Source organism: Cynocephalus volans, chromosome 15 (genome assembly GCF_027409185.1).
Source record: "Cynocephalus volans isolate mCynVol1 chromosome 15, mCynVol1.pri, whole genome shotgun sequence".
Classification (NCBI taxonomy): Eukaryota; Metazoa; Chordata; class Mammalia; order Dermoptera; family Cynocephalidae; genus Cynocephalus; species Cynocephalus volans.
In genome coordinates, this window is record NC_084474.1 from 84017774 (window position 1) to 84038737 (window position 20964).

Sequence of the window (20964 nt, forward strand, 5' to 3'; positions counted from 1 at the left end):
ACTGGAATACTGAAGTAGCCCCTGGGTGTCAGTGTGCCCAACCAGATATCAGCCTTCCGTGAGAAGCTCCTCAGCCATTTCCCTTGTAGAAGTATCCCAATATATCATTCTGGATGACAGGTTCAGACTCTACTATCCAAATAGGAAAAAAGAATAAAACTCTATTAAAGGCCCATTTTGTGACAATACTTTGATCTCTCTACGCATTTTTTCTTGTAGTATTTAGAATAATTGGCCAATATAGGAATCATAATTTCCATTTTATAGGTTAAGAAACTGAGGCTTGTAGAACTTAAAGTAAATTGTTCAAGATTTCACAGCTAGACAGTGGCATCTAGGTCAGCTGGATACAATCAGTTTGTGTAAATGTGATTCTAGTGGGAATACTGGGCTTGATAATTTCTAAAATCCCTTCCAGTCTTGTTATAGGAGGCTGTTTGTGACAACTGCTTGTCTTCTCTCTACTAATACATGGAGAGAGAATTTCTGCTCGGGCAGGGGAAATAGGTAAGTTCTAGTGTTCCCTTGCACGACAAGGTGACTATGGTTAAAAATAATACTTTATGTATTTCAAAATAGCTAGAAGAGAAGATTTTGAATGTTCTTACAACAAAGAAATAATATCTGAGGTGATGAACATGCTAATTACCCTAATTTGATTACTGCATATTGTATACATGTACTGAAACATCACACTGTGCACACCATAAATTTGTGCAATTATTATGTGTCAACTAAAAATAAATACATAAATTAAAAAAAAGAACTTGCAAAAATCCCTGAACAACTATGAAGACATATTTACTGACTTAAACCAAACTGACTCATTCATGTGTTCTTTTAACAAATATTGATATCAACAAATGTGGATATAGCATCCTGAGTTCCCACGGTGGGCAAAGGCCCTGTGCCTTTCTGGTGCACTGGGTGGACTCTGAAATCAATAAAGCAATGTCCGTGGCCTTAAGAAGCCCAGTGCCTGCTGCATCCTTTACTTTTGTCTCTTCTTTTTCTATCAAATCCGATTATGTCTTTGTTGCAAATGGGACCATAAGCTTTCTTCAGCTGTCCTTTAAGATCTTCCCTTGGGCAAGATTTTTACGTAATTCATCTTGACGCCTCTGTGCGGGAAGCTGTGTGTAAAGTGATGAGGTGATAAGAAGTTCATTCTCCAGAGTTTATTTCCTCCATCCAGTGAAACTTCCATAACCCTGCATTTTAACAAATGCCAAAGCAAAGAGGACTAGATCTGAGGGGTCTTGTTTCACTGTTGCCTGCATCTCAACAAAGCATTGTGCATGGCTTTGTCAATGCAAATTAGAAATGATGTATTAGATCAAAAGCCATTGAAAGGACTGTGCCCTTTGAGCAAAAACTTATGGGGGCACAACAGTTAAGTTTGAAAAATATAATAAACACTTATTGAGTGCCTATTGCAATGAAGGCATGGTATTAGACACTGGGAATTCAAAAAGAAATAAGAGATGGTTCAGGCCCAAAAGACGTTGTGGTCTAAAATGTGAAGCAGCGTGAAAACACCAATAGTAACACACTGTGGAAAGTGCTTTGCCAGCAGCGTGACCAAGGATAATGTACAGAGGCAGGGACAAGTGCATCCTGTGGGGAAGAGGCACCTCTGGAGAAGCTGTACAGGAGAGGTGAATTTGAACTGGACCTTGAAGGATGGAGAGGATTTCACATGATAGAAAATGGAAAGGGAAGAACATTCTAAGAAGACAGATAGCATGAATGCAAAGGGGTAAAGGAGCAAGGTGTCAGGAAAATTAATTCCATGGGTTGTATTAGAGAATCATGCAACTAATCTGAAGGAGAAATAGTAACACAGGCAGGCAGAGAACTTTCGAATGTGCTGCTCTCCTGCTTTCTCTACCAGGCTCCTGATGGTACAATAGGCAAATATAAAGATACATTTGCTCAAGAGATTGCTGGATGGATCTTCCTCTTTTTGTTGCCTCAACCATTCCTGTTAGTCTGCTCATGCTGTCTCTGGCCTCCATCTTCCATTCCATTGAAAGGAATCACCCCATTGCCTTGTATGGTTTAGGTAACTTTCTACTTTAAAGAATAAAGTTGAACCTTCTGGAGGTGCTACAAACCATTTGACATCGAAGAGAATGAGTTGTAATGGGCATGCTGCTAGTACGGATCTGGCCAATGCATCTTGGGCACGAGTAGTGACAATTGGCTTTGTACCCCATGAATATTCATAACCAATTAAAATTGGTTTTTATCCCCCTGGACAACATCAGGAGCCTCTTCTCTGTCCCTTTATACCTTGAGTGGAGAGTAGGGTGTGGGACAAAGAAGTGGAGAACAAGAAGGTACAGCAGTATTAGGGCTTTGTGAAAGCTTTGTGAAAACCTTATTCTTTCACTGGGTCTGGACCAAGAAATTGCATGTTTTTTATAACTTGGGAGGATACTAAACCCAATGCCATTACTAAGTTTCTGCCAAACAACAAATAGTTGTGTGTGTGTGTGTGTGTGTGTGTGTATGTGTGCTCATGTTTAATGTTTTCCCAGGAATTTAGAAGGCTCATAGCTCCAAAAGTGTCGCTTGAATGAATCCTGGGTATAAAGGGTTCATAGGTGTAGTATGGTAGATTCAGGGGGCAAAACTACACTGCAAAAATTCACATGTCCTGCTGAGAAATCTGTATTTTATTCTATAGTCCACAAGGAGCTCCGAATGGATTTTAAGCTTCCAAAGAATTTATTAGACCAGTGCTTTAGAAATAAATTGTGGTGGGGAATAGTGTAGGATGGATCGTAATTAATGGAGAAAAGCTGAAGATTTAAAAGAATGGTAGGAGGCCTGCCCAACAGACTTAGCTCCATACAAGAGGTTGGACAACACTGTATAGTATTATGTGGAGGTGAGGAAGAGACAGAAATCAGAGATGCTGCCAAGATTTTCACATTGGAATAATCTATTAACTAAGAAAAAAACTGCATAAAAATGATGGGGGAAAGGCATCCAATTCAGTTTTATGCTTCTCAAGCTTCCAGTGTGGCAGGGGTGCTTAGGTGAGAAATTCAGTGAGCAATTACCGATGTGAGTCTGAGGTTCAGAAGATAGATGGGGTCTGGAGATGCTCACTTAGCATCTTTCAGCTGAACTTACAGGAGGGAAGGAGACCATATGAGCAGAATATAAAAAGTAAAGACAAAAGATACAGAGACTAAAATTTAGAGACTACCATGTTTGAGGACCTGTGGATGCAGAGAAATAAGAATATTGATTAGGAATTGTTGGGGATGTGAATAGGAGAACTAGAAGACCATAGTGAAAAAATATAGCCCAAAGAATAAAAAGCTCCACATACAAGGGTTTTCAGAGGAGCATTTAAATGGCAACATAGAGAGTGTTTTCAAAATAATTTGAAAAACGGCATAAAATTATATATACAAGGATACTTCAAAAAGTTCCTGGAAAGATTCCTATTACATTTTAATACTGTTTTTCCATGAACTACTGGAAGTACCCTTGTACACTGTGATTACAACAATGCAAAATATGTACATAGATATAACATGGCTTTTGAGTGAATTATTTCCTTTGGTAATGTCCTTTAATCTAATTTTAGCATGAAATATCAAGTGAGACAGTGAGCTGAAGGCACTGTTTTGGAGTGAGTCCTTGTACTCCTGAGAACTCTGTGTCCCATCTAGTAATGAAGTTCTATGTTTCTTTCTAGGCCTTTTAAGGATAAAAAATAAAAATGCCAAGATTTGCATGAGAAAGGGAAGGTACTGGGCAAATTTCCCAGACATCTCTGATAAAGGAAACAGACAAGCTGTGCATTCTAAGGGCATCATTTTTGCCTGGGGAAAGGGAAGAACAGACTCCATAATGAAATATTGGTTTTTGACCATTAAGTTTGGATGCGGAAATGCACATCAGCACTTTGATACCCAAGTTAGGAAAAAGAGGTCAAAGGCATTTCAGTAGATAGATAGGATGAAACGTGGATAAGGAGAAGATGGACAAACACTAAAGATGGAGAGGTGTGAGGCAGATCAGATCCTTATAATTAGATGGACTCCAGGTAAGATGGGGTGAGCAGCTGGGGTTGGGAATTCCCATGCATCAGGGGTAAATTGGTGGAAAAGAAATGTAATAATTGTAACTAAATATTTATTGGGTATGTATTCTGTGCAAGGTGCTCTACAAATGACTTTATATGCTTACCTAATTCTTAAAATGAGCCAAGGATGGGTACTATTCTTATGTCCATTTTACAGAAGAAGGGAAGTATTCATAGCACTTTTCTGCTTTTAAACACTCAAGGTTTTCTTGTCTCAGATAATAAACTGGCTTGGGAAATGACAAATAAAGCAATTTCTTCTCAGTCTATACTGAAAAGAATTGGAATCCCATGACACAGCAAGGTGCTGAGGGGAGAAATATCTGATTCTGTTTACGTGAAACAAACACTTTACAAACTAAAGCACACATCTGTCTTTCCACAATTATTTACTTAGGACCTGCTATGCACCAATAATTGTCTCAGGTTGGAAGGCACGCTAATAATGTCAGGACATTGTCATGATGTACCATAAATTACCTTGGCAATATGTGCACATTTTCTTCTTAGAAGAGGAGGAAGAAGAATTATTTTACCTAATGATGACCAAAGAAGGAATTGAGCATCAACCCACACAAGTGAAACAGACTGGACTCTCTGCACCCATTTGGTTGCTGCCCAAATCCCATGGCATTATGAACTCAGAGGACAAGAACGAAAGAAATCAGACAATTTTTGAAAGTAACTTGGATCAAAGAAATAATCCAAACTCATTGACTTACACAAAACCTGATTTATAGCAATTATAGCTCTTGGTGCAAGCAGCACAGTGAAGTGTATACAGGCAAAAGACAGAAACTACTCTGCTTCTCCCTGAGCCTCAGGCTGGACTCCACATATGGTCAAGGAAGGAGACTGTCATAAACCTGGGGTCCCCACAAGGTGCTGAGTACAGATCACTGCTCTGACTCTCCAAGCTGTTTACTGGATTGTTAGGATTGTGTTTCACAGAGGAAAGGGGCATTTTGCATGTTTGGTGCTCTGTGCTTTGGTTTATTTAAAATACTGGTTTCCATTCTTGTCTTTTTTTTTGAATTGGCTGTGATTCTTATCTTTAGTATGATTTTTAGTATGTGACACGCTTTCTCTTTTTCTGCCTGCTTTTATGATTTTGTCTTTATTACTGGTTTTGAACAATTTGATTTTGATGTGCCTGTGTGTGTGTTTGCTGTTTCTTGTGCTTGAGGTTTGTTGAGGTTTCTGGGCCTGTGGATTTATAGTTTTCATCAAATTTGGAAAAATTTTGGCTATTATTTCTTTAAATAGTTTTTCTGTCTCTCTCCATCTTATTTTTTGTGGGGGGACCCCAATTTTACATATATTATGCTGCTTGAAGTTGTCCCTGATGCTGTTCTTATTTTAATTAAAAAAATGTTTTTTTGTATTTCATTTTGGATACTTTCTATTGCTATGTCATCAGTTTCACTATTTTCTTTCCTGCAATGTCTAATCTTTTTTATTATATTCCAGTAATTTTTCATCTTACACATTGTAGTTTTTCACTTTTAGATATTCAATTTGGACCTTTTGTGTATCTTTCATGTCTCTTAAGTTTTTGAATATCTGGAAAACAGTTATAATAAATGTTTTATAGTCTCTGTTTGCTAATTCTAACATACATGGTCAGTTTTGGTTTCATTTCCATTGGTTGATTTTTTTTCCCTTATCACTCATATTTTCCTCCTTCTTTTGATGCCTGGTAGTCTTTGACTGGATGCTAGGACATTGTAACTTTGCCTGGTTAAATCTTGGATATCTTTATATTTCTATAGATATTCTTAAAATTTGTCCAGGGACACATATTAAATTACTTACAAACAGTTTGAAATGTTTGGGTCTAACTTTTAAGATTTTTAAAGGACGAACTAGAGCAGTGTATAATTTAAAAATAATTATTTTACACTACAGAAGCAAGATCCTCCTGATTACCGATGCCCCATGAATTATGATGTTTTCCAGTCTGGCTGGTGGGAACGAACATGATTTCCAGCCCTGTGTCAGTTCCAGGCATTGATCTTTTCAGATGGTTCTTGTCTCAGCATCAGTTAGTTTACTCACACGCATGCACCGATTGAACCCTCTGCAGAGCTCTGGGTTTCTCTCCGTATACTATTCTCTTCTCTGAGATGGTGTGTTCTGTAGACTCTAGCCACTTGGGTCTCCCTGGACTCTCAGCTCTGTATTCTCAAATCGGAGAGTCCACTGGGTTCCATCTGGGTGTCCCCTCCATGTGTCAAAGTCTGAAAACTCTCTTAAAGCAATAATAAAGCTCAGGCAATCATAAGGCTCACTTTATTTGCTTCCTGCCTTTCCGAAATCACTGTCCTTCGTTGCCTAATGTCCAGTGTCTTGAAACTATTGTTTTACATAGTTTGTCCGTTTTTTGTCATTTCAGGTGAAAAGATAAATCTTGTCCCTGTTACTTTATTGGAAGTATACCTTCTTTCTCTTTAAATATTATTAAATACAGACCATGGGCCTTGTCCTAGGCCCTTCGGGTAACCTTGAATAACTTGCAATATTACCTTCTGTCCTTAAAGCAATTCATAAATCTGAGGGGGTGAAAAGAATGTCCAGCTAGACAATTCAGTTATAGAAAGGATGGAGCGTGAGCTCAAAGACGATGCCAGAAGAGTGTGTGAGATGGCAGGAAGGAGAGGCATCTGAAGGAGTCGGGTCTCTGCCAAAATACATTATGGAAAAAGGGAGGCCTGAGGCTGGGTGGGACCCGAGTAAGGGGGAAAGAAACAGGAGAAAGTACAGGGACGCAGGATGCCAAGACCCAGATAATGACATCTCTGTGGAAAAACTGGCTCTCAGGGACCTCTTTAAACCATAGCAAGCTCTGGCTGCTCTCATGAACACAGTTAACTGTTTGTTCAAATGTACCAGAGCACATAATAAAATGGCTTGATTTGAAAATGAGGGTCTTCCCATGGAGCCTCCTGAGAACCACACTCAGTGTATGAGATAATAACACTCGGGTCTGTGCACAGGACTTGCAGTCATTTCACAAATCCATGTCTTTTCCCTCCCGTAGATGACTTCTCTCACACAGACGGAATATGGCTTTCTTCCCTCCCGTTTTCTGCATCTTCCTTCTTTTTCACTGACAAGTTTTCTAGTTAGACCTAAATTATACTTTGTGCCATGCATTATAACAGCCTCATGTTTATATCACATCATCCATTCTGGTAACATGTTTTTGGACTAAGTATTGTTTCTCTGAGATGAGGTAAAAACGTCAGGCATGGAGATGAGAAAGCTGAGGCTCAGAAAAGTGACGTGATTTGGTTGGGGATACACACTTGCGAGTGCTAGGGGGCTGGATTAAGCCTTCCAGAAGGTCTGAATGTTTAGTTCCTTCTAGTTTTGCAGACAAATGCCTAGGTAGAGGAGCACAGCCGTATATATCAGGTAGCAAATGATGGGTCCTACCCGGTGGTCCTAGAGGCTGGTGAATTTGGTCTGCGGCCATAGTTTGCTGACCCCTGAGCAACATAACCCTTTGGTTGTGGAGGCATATAGTAAAACTGCAATTCATATTCATTTTACCTCATTTTTTAACATTTCTGTTTTTGGAGTATGTTTCATAATGTACCTGTATGTTAGCACAGTGGTACGGTTATGTACAAGTATTTGTTTATCTATAAATATACATTGGCAGTGCACGCTCAAAACCTTTTTACTGGAAATAATAAATAAATCTGGGCTGACTTTAATGAGCAGGTACTTTGTGCAAGGTGTGACTCTAAATACTTTACATGGATTAATTCACTTAATCCTCAGGACATCCCAATGAGGAAGACACTATTTTTATTCTCATTTTACAGGTAAAAAAACTGAGACACAGAAATGAGGCTATGTGACCAAAAAGTTTACCCACCACTTTAATAAGACTGGCAAATCTATGAGTGCTGTGGTCCTGAGTTAGGAAGTTCAGGTGTGGGGTCAAGGGTATACAGTTTTGATTTAGAGTGATATAGGCACACAGATTAATAGTTTGTGAACATATGCTTCATGTCAGACACCATGTTAGGAACTAAACATTTTCTGACTCATCTAGGCAGGCAGTGTTAGAGTATAGTTAACTCCACAATATATACTTAACTCCACAATAGCCATGTGAAGAAGGTATTATTTTTCCCATTTTACAGATGAGGAAACTGAGGTTCAAAGAGAGTACAAACTGATACAAGATTTCACTACTAGCAAGTGAGGGGGCTTGGTTGGAAGTGAAATCTAGCTTTTGATGAGCTCTGACGAAACAAATCTTGGCCTACTGACTGTCCCCCAAAGTTGGGACACTTGCCATTCTCTCCAAACCAAGAAGTTCTCAGGGAACTGATATCCCCCAGAGTATGCTAAATTGGGGATTCACTGGTTCCTAGGTGGGAAGAAGTCCCAGGGCACATGGTCTGCTCCACACAGCCCCTAAACAGGACCTAGTCCCATCCTACCCTGCATGTCCTTGAGAAGAGTCTAGTTCCTCCTCTAGGGGCTGGGCCTGGACTCAGAAGTGAGGAGTCAAGAATAAAGCAGATGTGGTTCAGTCTTGACAGCTGAATGAAAAAAAGGAGAAAGGAAGGACAGAAAAAAGGAAGGATGGAAAAAAGAGGGGAAGAGAGGAACTCAGGCCGGAGTGGTTCTGAGGGGCACTGAGCATGTTACCTGCTGAGCCCTAGTTTCATGATCTAAAACAGGGAGATCACAGCAGCCGCTACTCCATACCTCTGGAGGGTTTAATGCTATTATGCCCATCAGGTAGGTGGGGGAAGTGGAGGCTTGCTTCACTTTCAGAATGTTTCTCAAACCAGTTCTCAGGTCTGGGAGAGAATACAGGAAGCCTGTTCTCCACCAACTTGTCAGAGAGGGTCTCTGAGTGTGGCAGCCTCTTAGAGAACAAAAATCTACCCAGAGTCCTTAGGGTATGGGGTTGGCTGAGGTCTGTTGGGTCGGCCCTGCTGTTCTCACTCCTGACCCCAAACTTCTACTTCAATATATGAATATCTGGGCCATGGCAAACAGGCCCCTTAGGCTGACTCCCAGGCCCAGGGACAGACCAATGGCTCTGTGACCAAGACAGGGTCAGATATACTTTGTGACAGTGAGTGTCCTGTTGGGACTCCTGACCTTAAAGTTTCTCTGGGCACTCTCTGTACCACTTTGATTTGAGTTTAGTTGTCATTTTCTGCCTTTGTGATTCACTAGCTAGCTTCCTTCCTTCTCTCCCTCCCTCCTCCCTTTCTTCCTTTCCTCCTCCTTTTTTAGTGCAGCAAACACTGTTTGAGCAATAACTCTGCCTGATAATGGAGATTACAGCACAATCTGCAACAGGATTTTGCAGATGAGTTAGGCGAAATGACTAGAGGAGGTAGAAATGAAGGAAGAGAAAAATGAATAGAGGAAGAAAAGGAGGAGGAAGACTAAGGGAGAGAGAAATGGGGAAAATGTGGAGATGGAAAAGTGGCAGAGAACGGAGCAGAAAAGGTGATGGGAAGCAGGAGAGGAGAGGGGAGAGGGAAAGGCAGACAGCAAAGAAGAGGAAAGGCAGGCGGAAGAGGCAGAAGAAGAAAAATGGGTCTCTCGAGCACGTTCTAAGGCCCTTTATTCAGTCCTGTTTATTTGGAGCTGGTGGAGATTTCTATGTCCAACTCTCACCAAGGGGAGCTCGTAAATAAATACCTCTGGGTAGGAGCAGATATCTGTAAACACAGCTGAGGAATTGAAAGTCAGGTTCTTCAAGGGTATCGACTTGTCAAAATCACACCACAGCTGCGGATTAAAAAAAAAAACAACAAAAAACAAAAACAAAAAAACACAGGAACAACAGAGTCAGTGTGAGAGCTGGAAATAGGGCCGTGTGCTATCAGCTGCTGGTGTCAGCAGAAGCCTGGGGTAGACCGGGCCTTGGCAGGGGGCTTGATTCCAGAATGGAAGTGCCAGCTTTGATCTCCTCTTTTATTTAAAAAATAAGTACTGTCTTAGAAAGAGCTTTTTGCAAGCCAGTCACAAAACCAGGTTAAGACTGCTCTGTTGGCTCATCACTTTGGGTCACTAGGGTGTGTTTGTGGGGCTCAGAAGAGAGAGCCTGATGGCAGGAGAAGAGGTCTGGGGTAAGCTCACAGCCTTCTCCAGATCAGTAGCTGGGAGGATTCAAGGAATCTGAAGGGGTGATGGGCATTTCCTAGAACAGAAGTTGCTGCTGGAGATTCTGCAGCACTCAGAAAAGAATAGCTACCATTGGTCGAATGCCTCCTCTGTGCCAGACACTTTGTACAAAAAAGCCTCACAACCACCTTGTGATGTAGCAACTATTTTTTTTTTATCCCCATTTTACAACTAAAATATATGAAACTCTGAGAAGTAAAGTAACTTGGCCAGGGTCACCGAGCTGGTGACTCGTGGAGCTGAGATTTGAATGCAGGTTTATCTGACTCCAAAGCCTCTGATCTTCCTACCACACCACTGTGGAATGGTGGGCCCCAGAGGTAATCCTGACCTACAGTCATAGGGCTTATTTCCAAATCCTGCACCCCGGAAATATCTGATTCCTCATCAAGACTTGAGATCCTGAATACCACTGCACAGCCCATGATCAATGACCTATGCACTTCCATTTCAATTGCCATAATCTATAAAATATTCATTAGATGATGAACTTCATTAAAGGATGATTTTACTTTTTCTTTATCCCACAGAGTCCCTCACTACAAGGACAACCACAGAGCTTGATCGAGGTAATTACTGGGACAATTTGGACAGTAAATTTTAGGTAGTCTAAGCCTCTAACTCACAGCCAATAACTGTGGGGGTCTACAGTTCACATCCCTGAATTCCTGGGGACTCTCCCTCATGCCCAAAGAGCACAGTCATGGTTTCAGCCACAAGATGATGCCTCAACTAGCCTTTGTCAATGTGCCAAGTTTAAGACCTGGGATCAGATAAATCACCTCTAAAATCTAGCTGACTCAGTCATGAACAACACAGACTATTTGTTTAAACACAGAAAAGACTTATAGCTACCATGGTACCATTCCAGAGAGAAAATGAAATTAAAATATAGATCACCAAATTCAAACACTGATAAATAGTATGCAGTTGGAATTTCTTCTGAGTTCTACGTATCACACCAAATATAAGCTTTTAGAAAGTCATAGGAAAGATACTCAACCTTCCTAAAATGCAGTTTCCTCATCCATTAAATAGGGACAATAATACCTACCTGTACCATGCAGTACATGCTCAATAAATGGCAGCTATTTTATTTCCATTTCTCCCACCCTGCTCCCACTCCCAGAGATACAGTTTAGCATATTAGAGTGAACATGGGTCATGGAGTCAGACAGACCTTATTAGCAAGTTATTTCATGTCTCTGAGCCTCAGTTTCCTCAGCCATAAAGTGGGGATAATGAGACTTACCTCACGGGGTTTATGTGAGGATGAAATACAAAAAACATGTCAAGCTCCTCCTTCAGTGCATGGCACATAGCAGGTAGGTATTGGTACTTGATAAATAAATGGTAACTTTTTTGTTTGTTTGTTTGTTTTGTTTTTTTACCACTGGGCCACTGACAATACAAAAACTGAAGGGCTTTTGGAGCTCCTGTGGAGCAAATAACCTCCCCCATTGGGAAAAAGACAATTTTCTAACAGTAAAACGCACAATTCTGACAGTAGCCACATCTTTGTTCTTTGTCCTTAAGCTTGGGACTGGACCAGGTACATGAAGGTAACTGGTACTCAGGAAAGGCAATGTAAGAAGCTGTAGGCTCCATAAACTTAATTGTTGACTGCACACTAGACACCACAGGGTCGGTGGGCTTGGGATGCTTACGATATTTAGGACGGCACCCAGGAAATTAATCAGGATGGAGGCAAAGATGATGATGTTCCGGGCCAAATAGGTCTCGTTAATCCAACAGCAAGTTTTCCGGAGGACAAGGGGCAAACACTTATAATCCTCTGCCGTGGTGATGAGGACCAGAGCTGAATGCAGCATAATCAGAATGGAGAACTGGACGGTCATAGGCACCACTCTGCAGGGAAACACAGAATGCCGGGTCATGTGGCATCGATCAACTGATCCCCACTCACCAACATCACGTTCATCGTCTCCCTTTCCCACCCCGTACACCCAATCATTCTAAAGTTCTATTTGTTCTATTAAAAGGAGAGATTTTAGTTAAACAACTATATCCATCCCTAGAATATTGTCACTATTGAGAAACTTTGGAAAACACATCCAATATTTGGCTTGATTCTTTGTGCCTGTCCATTTTTTTCCTTCTTGTATCATTCCCTTTCCTCACTAGGTAACTGCTGCCAAGGCAAACACACCACTGGAGTTTTATCTCAGTACTCTGGCTGTGGGAGGAACCCACATGCTCCTTTCCCTCAAAGTGAGTTTTCTGAAACTTTCCCTCTCCATCTACACTGATGCCAAGAACTGGATTTGGCATTGGTTCCGAGTGGCTCAGTTTGGTTAGTGATTACTATGGTTTGCATAGTGTGCATAATATGCCATTTGAGACATGAGTAAAGGGAGCTCATCTTTGTTCAAGGCTTCAACATCACTCCCAGGTTTACATCTCAGGCTTCAAGTTCTCACCAAAGCTCTATCCCGTGGTAGCCTGTGTCTACTGGACACCGCTGCTAGGTGACAGGATGCTTCTAGCAAGTCAGTGATCTAAAACTCTGTCTTTGGAGGAATCTTCGACTGCTTCCTCTCCATATCAACCAATTCATCACCTGACACGTTACTTCTCCTTGGGAATCCATCCTTGATTTCTATTCTGTGTCTAGTCATTTGTGTCCTACACTGGCATATCTAATTTTTCCACTTCTATTCCAGCCAGCAGGTGTTAAAGTGTACCTTGACGGAAGTGGTGGGAGATTTTTACCTGTTCCTTGCACTATAAATTGAATTTCATCCATCTGGCTTTTATATCTTCCACTGGCTGATATTTAATAAATATGTGTTTAGTGAATGCTGTTGAACCCACCTTCTCCTTACACTATCGCTTACCATGCTCCTGCCTGAAGTTTCTTATTTATTGTTAGTAACACTAGTATAAATAATGTATTAAGCTCTGACTATGCACTGGGCTCTATGCTGAGTACTTTATATATATCATTTCCATTCCCCCAAACCTAAGAGTTCTTTTGATCTCTTTTTTTTCCCACGTGAAGATTTAAGGCCCAGAGGCAACTTCCCAGGGATCATTCAGTTGGTAAGTGTTAAAGCTAGTCTTTAAAGTCCACACTGTCAAACCACTCTGCTATTCTAATCACTTTGGTGAGAACTATTATTTCCCATGTTTGCTGTAATCTTTTTTTGCTTCTGTGGTTTCATCATGATATTTTTTCATTCAACAAACTTTCTGCCCAGGCACAGTGGTAGGCATCAGGGATACGAGAACCAAAGACACATTTTCCCCATCTTCTAGCAGATCATAATCCAGTGTGTACATACCAATGAACTATTATATAACATTCTACAATCTATAAAGGATTATAAGTAGCCAACATTTGGAAAATAAAAAACGAAATCAAGGGAGGCTTCAGGAAAGAGGTGAGTGACACTTGTGTTAGGCCTTGGAGGTTAAAGAGAAGGTTTTTAGGTAAGAAAGAGTGGGCAAAGCATCAGAAGAACGAGAGTGAACAGAGCGTGTTAGAGTTTTCTAATAAACCAGGTGGTGGGGCAGTAGGACTGAAGGGTAAGGGGCCCATCAAATGCTGTGCTGGGGAGCTTTGTCCTGTAGGCAATGTGCAGAGGTTTAAGATGTTTAATCAGCCAAGGACGTGATCAGATCTATGTTTGAAAGACAAGTGTGGTAGGAGGTGAAAGATGAAATGGAGAGGAAAAGTGTTTAGAAGATTTAAACAGCTGAGACATGAGTTAACAAGGAAGGAGCACAGGGCAGCAGTGCTGATAACTGGGAGGTGCAGGGAGAGGTGTGGAGGTGATCTTACTAAGTGTTTTGTATCCGTTAGAGAGAGAGAAGCCATGAAGGATGACACTAATGTTTTTACCGTCTTAACTGGGTAACCACAGGAAGAGAAGCTAGACTGTACAGGGAATAGGTTGATGAATTTGATTTTGCGCAGGTTGGATGTTTGCGGATTGTACAGTTGGATGTTTGCGGATTGTCTAGGCAGTTAGAGGAACAGGTGTGGAACTCTGGGACTGGAGTGAATAGGTGGTGGCTGAAGATCTGGGAATGGAAGAACTTGCCCGAGGAGGGTGTGGACATCAGGAGGCAGGAGGACCCAAGATGAAGCTAATGTGCTGGGAGAAGAGAAGGCAGGCGGGGGAATTTAGTGAATGTGGGCAGATGAGCAGGAGAACAGGAGTGCATGGCATCATGGCAGCCGGAGGATAAGAAATTTACAAGGAGGGAGTAACCAAGAACATCAATTCCCTCTGCAAGCAACACGAAGACTAAAAAGTCAGTCCTCCCACAGCCCCAGCTATCACCGCTAGAGGGGTTTTGTTGTTGTTGTTGTTGTTTTTTTCCCCCTGTATTTGCACAGTTTTGATTTTATGGATCACCTTGACAGGAAATCTCTGTGGGAACTCTAGATAAGAACAGCAGGTTTGTGCAGCAGTGAGTTCCCAGAGGGCTCTAGGCAGATGGAAATCCGACCCCCGCCCAGGCTGGAAAAACATGCCCTGACAACACACCATTATTCCTGGGCACCCCTGGGAGGCAAATGAAGGAGAAAGCAGGTGGATCGCTTTGTCAGGAAGTCTCACGAGAGAAGGGGCCCATTCAGAGGCTGATGTGTCTCAGTAATGCCAGGCAGCCATGGAGAATGAGAATGTCTTATTTCAAAGTGTGAGGCAGAAGCAAACCAGGGACAGGTATGTGTGAAATCTCAGCAGGAGCCTCAGATGCTAACCGTCTAATGCCGCCATCCGGAGCACGTCTACAGGCCTCAGCATGGCATACAGGGCCCTGAATAGCTGCTCTTGGCTCTCTCCAGCCTTTTCTTCCACCCCGCTCCCCACTCTGTGCTCCACGGTCTGGGCAATACTGAGTTACATGCAGCCTGACCCCAGTGCTATGCTACGTCTACCTTTGTGGGCACTTAATTTGGGGCAGGTTCTGTTTATCCTGCCAAGCTCAGCTTTCCTTCAGATTCTTCCGTGACATCTGGCATAGGGCCGAATACACAGAGGTGATCCATAAATATCCACTGACTTATGCTTTTGTGGGGAGAGAAGACTTTCTCCCTTCACCAGCCTTCAGAGGGAAGAGGACTCTCACCTCCACATCCAGCCTTTCTCTCTACACGCTTATTGTGTCTTCCCCAAGGAAACAGGAAGGGCTAACCCAGAACCTATCTGGGATATTCAGTGAACCTCTCTGTTTGAGGGCAGGGTCACTGTTAAACATTGGTGTTTATGTGCAGTTCAGACCCTTGTCTTCTCCTCCTCTTAGATCCACTGGGATAACAGGGAAGCCAGAACCTTGATCTGCCCTATAGAATGAAGCCTGGCCATCTCTTCTCTTTGCCCAGGCCACCTCTCCTTTTAAGCAAGGAAGCCCAGGTTTTCCCAGCCCTGGTCCTAGGCACAGGTGGGCACCTGCTTAGGTCTGCCTCACCCATCCTTGGCACTGGTGGGTGTGCCTTGTTTGGTCTTTTCCAGCATCATGGCGGGAAGATCTCACACTGGAGTTTAAAGGTTGGGTCCAGGGATCCAAGAGATACAGAATGGAGACCATGTGGTGGTCTCTTGACTTTAGCCACATTCTGTATTCCAGCTTTTATCATAGTTTTGCATAGGCTAATTAGGCATTTGTTTGGAAATTTATAAAACTGATGCTTGTTGCCCATTTAGCTAGTGGGCTTTTGGGTATACTCTTTAGGTGGTGGGAGATCATCAGGGTGTGCTGGAGTGCTGTGTAGGATTTGCCCACAGAACCACCTGAACCCCTGGCACAGTTTTAAATGACTTTCTTCTGGGTTTGCTCAAAAAGGGAAAAGGAGGTAAAAGATAGGCAGTGTTGTCCAGTGGCAAGAGCAAAGCCTTGTGTGTTTGAACCTGTAGTTCCAAAATATAGCCAGTAGTACAGACCCAGGCAAGATAACTAACTCTCCTGAGTATCATTTTTTAATCTGTAAAACCGGGATTTTTAAGCTTACCTTTTAAAGAAGGCTCTGAGGTTAAATAAAGTAATAAAGCAGCGTAATAAGACCTCAGAGAAATGTTAGTTCTCTTTCTCTATTTACGCTGAAATTCAGGAAATGAAAGGTATTTTAAAGATCAAGAAGGAGTGTTAATTACAGGACAGATTTTCTAAGCAAGGTACTGGCACTGTGTATAATATTCCTCTAAAAATCTCCAGCAGCAGCTCCTCAGTGTTCATTTATTTCTTCACATGTAGACATTATAACATCAGATTGTAAATGTTATCTAATTATAGAGCTACTAGGGCATCCAGGGGTTCTGCATTTGCTTTTGCATTGTTGATGCACATAAGAGCTAAGGAAACCTTTCATTTTTGAAATCGAGTCTCATAAAAAATGACAAGGGCTTTGCAAACAGCTCTATGCAAATCATTTGTAGACACTGAGGTCTAATTGCTCTCTGCAGTCTGTCTTTAAAATAGGGTTTGGGTTGACATCATGATTTGACGTTTGTTGGTAAGGCAGGAATCAGGGGGGATGAGTGAGCAGTCTATAGTAGCTCGTGGTGCAATAGGAAACAGAAACTCAGATTAGGCTGAAAGATGACATTTTACAACAATTAAGAATCTGCCTACAAGTGCAATAGTGCGCTCGATCCTTGTAGCAACCGTGAGAGATAGATATTCCTAGTGCTTTCCACAGACAGACATTCTGTGGCTGAGAACGGGGAAGGGAACCAGAATTTACCAAAGCGGGGCATGGTTAATTTAATTCTTATTGCAATCCTGGGAAGTGGGCATTATTATTCCCACTTTATAGATGAAGAAACTGAGGTTTCAGAGAGGTTAAATGCGTACATACAGCTAGTAAGATGCTCAGAAAATAATAAGACACAGTGCCTCTTCCTTTCTTTTCTTCCTACTCTCCCTCTCTTGTTTACAACCTCTCTCTCTTTCTCTTTCCCCTTCCCTCCTTCCTCCTTTTCTTTCCTCCATCCCCGTCCCCCACCGCGCTCTTTCTGTCTTTCTCCCTCTTTCTCTCATCACCACGCATGCAGACTTAAACACATTTTTGTATAATTACAAAAAAATATTTTCCAGTCCTTCCTGAGTTTACTCTTCTGGAAAAGGAACATCTGTGTGCATCTGGAAATTAAAGAAAAGAGTCAGGCAAGCACTGTCTTTCTTTTCCAGGGCGCACTAATTTTTGCTTCAGGAGCTGGGAATTAGCTGTGGTCATAGGAGTGGAGACTGCCTCATCTGCTAAAAGAATCCATGACAGAAGAAATGCAAGTGAAAGGCATCCACCATCTGTTGAGTCACAAAGCATCCGTCAGAAATGAAATGAGTTGGAGAGGAAACCAGCACGTATTAAAGAAAGCTTTTGCTGTGTCTGGGTGAGTGGGCCACTCAATTCCCATAACATGTGGGTTGTCTGGTCAGGGTTCAGCTTTAAAGTTTCCTTCATTGCCAGGGTTTTCTCTTCATCAAGCAAGTGAGGTTGGGGTGCTGGCTGTGTTTCAATTATGAACTTCAGCTTGAACCCTAGGGTTGGAGACTCCTTCTGACCAAGTGGTGGGTAAGGTTCCAGGTCTTTTTCCCCTGAACCCAGGATGTGGGTGGGCTCCTAGGGTGGACAGTGGCCACTTTGTCCAGTGCCAAGTCCAGACCCTCAGGGTCATCCCGGTCTCCTCATTCTCTCTCACCCCCCACATCCAGTAAGTCACTGGGAACCGTCATCTCTCTGCCCTAAATATCTGGCAAATTATTCCTCTTCTGACCACCCCACTGCCACTCTCTTGTCCTTATTATTTCTTGCCTGGAGTTTTGCAATTGCCATCTAATTGGTCTTCCCAACCCCAGACCTCACTCCCTCCTATCTATTATCCACGTCCAGTGTGATCCTTCTAAGCACAAATCTGGTCACATTGCTTCTTTCATTAAAATGCTTCAATAAGGTCACAACTCATTAACAAGGCTTGCAGACCCCTCTGCTCTGGAATGCTCAATTTCCAGCCCTTCTCCGCTCCCCACCCCCCACAGCCGATACCTCTCAGTTCTCTTCTATGACCTGGTGAGCTCCTTCAGGAGGCAGCTTAGCTGTCACTGTCACCTCCTCTGGGAAGCCTGCCCCGATCCCTTTGCCTGACACCTACTCCTACACATCCTATCCCACCTTATAAGTTCCCTATCACGATCGTCATCACCCTATGTTATAGCTGTTCAGCCAATTGTCTTTTACCCCCACTAGACTGTAAGCTTAATGACAACAAGGACCCTGACTGTGTATCTCCACTGTCCAGCACAGAGAGGAACATTGTAGATGCTTAAAAGACATTTGGTGGGAATGTGAACACCCTATGCTCCAGGAGTCCAGAGGGACCAAGCAGCAGATATGACCACACCCTTCTTGGCTCCCACATCCCCACTGACAGGAATGAATAGGGGAGTCCAGGAAGTTTGGGTCAATCTGGCAAGATGCCACCAACACTTACAGCTTACCACCCTGAGATCCCTTCTCCTAGACCCTAGTTCTCATACGTTCTTGGGTAGTCAGGAAACCCATTCTCTCTTGATGCTCCCTGACGCCCTTTTCTGATTTATTCATTGCATAGCATATATATATCTATATATGTATCTACATACACAGCATATAAGTAACTGCATATACTCATATAGCATGTATATCTAGACAGATACATATATTTTAATGATTTCTTTGTCTCATTCCACTGGATTATAAGGACCAGAAGAGCAGGGATTTTTTTGTTTTGTTTTGTTTTTGTTCAGATATGTATTCTTAGCACCTAGAACAGGTCTGGAACAAAGTAAGCATTCAGTGAATATTGATAGAAGGCCTTCTGAACCCACATTGGGCTATCTCTCTCTCTTTCATTAAGAACTTTTTATAAATTATAAATAAAGCATAAATAAAGAAAACCATACAAAAATGGAGCTTAATTAGTTACGATAAAGTGTCTGCCTTTGTAATGACCACCCAATTCCTAAAATAGAATTTTGCAGGGCACACCGAAAGCCCATCCATGTGCCTATCTCAATCACAATCCTCTCTGCCAACCCAATTATACCCTTTCTATTTCTTTATAGCTTATTATCCATCTGCACACACTATAGTTTAGCCTCACCCATATTTTATTAAATTTGATTTGTCTTTTAAGTTTTAGAAAATATCTATAAGTTCTCTCTCTATCACTTTATTTTTCTTAAAATTTATTTATTAAAGAACATGTGCCTTTGACCTGTGGCATTTCCCACTATCTGGATTTTATTGGTGTGTACTCATTAAACATCCTTTGTCCTCTATAACTCCTGCAAATTGGAAGCTGGATTCAAAGGTCTGATCAGACGTGGGTTTGATCCCTTTGGTGAGACCATAAGTGGTATCATGTTCTTCCATCAGAAAGTAAGGTTGTCTCTTCTTTTTGTGCTAATAGCATCCTTTGATGCTCAATTCCTAGACCCTTTAATTCACTGGGAGTTGAAAAATGGTGATATTTTAATTTTATCATTAAAAAAATTATTAGCTGGAATACTTTTATGATATTTTCCCTCACCTACTATTTGGTGATCTTGTAAAACACAGAAAATACATTTGTTTCTCTCACTTTATCACCAGTTCCCAGGATAACCAACCAGTTCCCTATTATCCACCAAAGATTACTAACTTTTAAAAATATTATTATGAACGCATGTAGTTAAATAGATTTGATGAGTTTAGATTGAATGTTTTAACAATGATCCATACTGAAGCTCAAATCATTCTGTCTTCAGACAGGGCTTCTTTAATGTGGCTTCTGAGTTTCTATTAGCCTGATTCCAACAGTGCTTGATGTCTTCCTTGCTGTCCTGTAGGACAAGATGTTCTGGGCTCATCTTGTACATTTCTTTCTAGGGGTTCCCATACTTATGTCTCCAATCCAGGACATCATCTTCCAGTTGCCATGTTTCCTTAGGCTCTTGCTGTAACAGCTTCTCAGACTTCCCTTGTTTTAAATGACCTTGACTGTTTTGAGGAATACCTGTCAGGTATTTTGTAGACTATCCTTCACTTGGAATTTGTTTGATGTTTTCTTCATGATTAGGTTATGGGTTTTAGGGAGGAAGACAACAGGTTTATGTGCTTTTCTCATCACATCCTATCAATATGACTGATCACTATTGATATTGATCATTATCACCTGGCCAAGGTGATGTTGGTCAGGCTTCTCCTTATTTTGCCCCCTGCCTATAATGTACTGTTTGGAAGGAAGTCACTTCCAGTATAGCCTCACACACTTAAGGACTGGGGAGTTAAGTTCCATCTCATCACGGACAGATTATCTACATAAGTTACAAATCATCATAAGTGATTAGCAATCATTTATTTATATCAGTATTGACTGTGGATATTTATTTTATACTTTATATGATAACCCAATACTACTTAATTTTGTTGCACAATTTGTTCCAGCTTTGGCCCTTGGGAGCTTTTTCAGTTAGTTCCTGTGTCCTTTTAGTGTACCCCCTTTATTCTGTGTGTGTGTGTGTGTGTGTGTGTGTGTGTGTGTGTGTTAGCACATCCTTAAGTTCTGGTCCTGTAAGATATCCCAGGCTCATTTTGTGTATTTCCTGACTTGATTTTAGAATGAGCTAGTTCTCCAAGGAGCCCTGATTTTACTGAACATGGGCATTAGAAACCAAGATCTGAGTAGTAGATG

General features: G+C 41.7%; 1 protein-coding gene across 1 annotated transcript in view; it reads right to left on the reverse strand.

The window, feature by feature from the left end:
- The window catches only part of ADCY8 (adenylate cyclase 8), a 253284-nt gene that overhangs the window by 45595 nt on the left and 186725 nt on the right, over positions 1 to 20964 (reverse strand). Inside the window, exons 10-11 of the mRNA XM_063079734.1 lie at positions 11947 to 12148; positions 9794 to 9883 (exon numbers count right to left, since the gene is read on the reverse strand). Of these exons, the coding sequence (XP_062935804.1) occupies positions 9794 to 9883; positions 11947 to 12148 (292 nt within the window). The remainder of the gene's footprint in view (positions 1 to 9793; positions 9884 to 11946; positions 12149 to 20964) is intronic.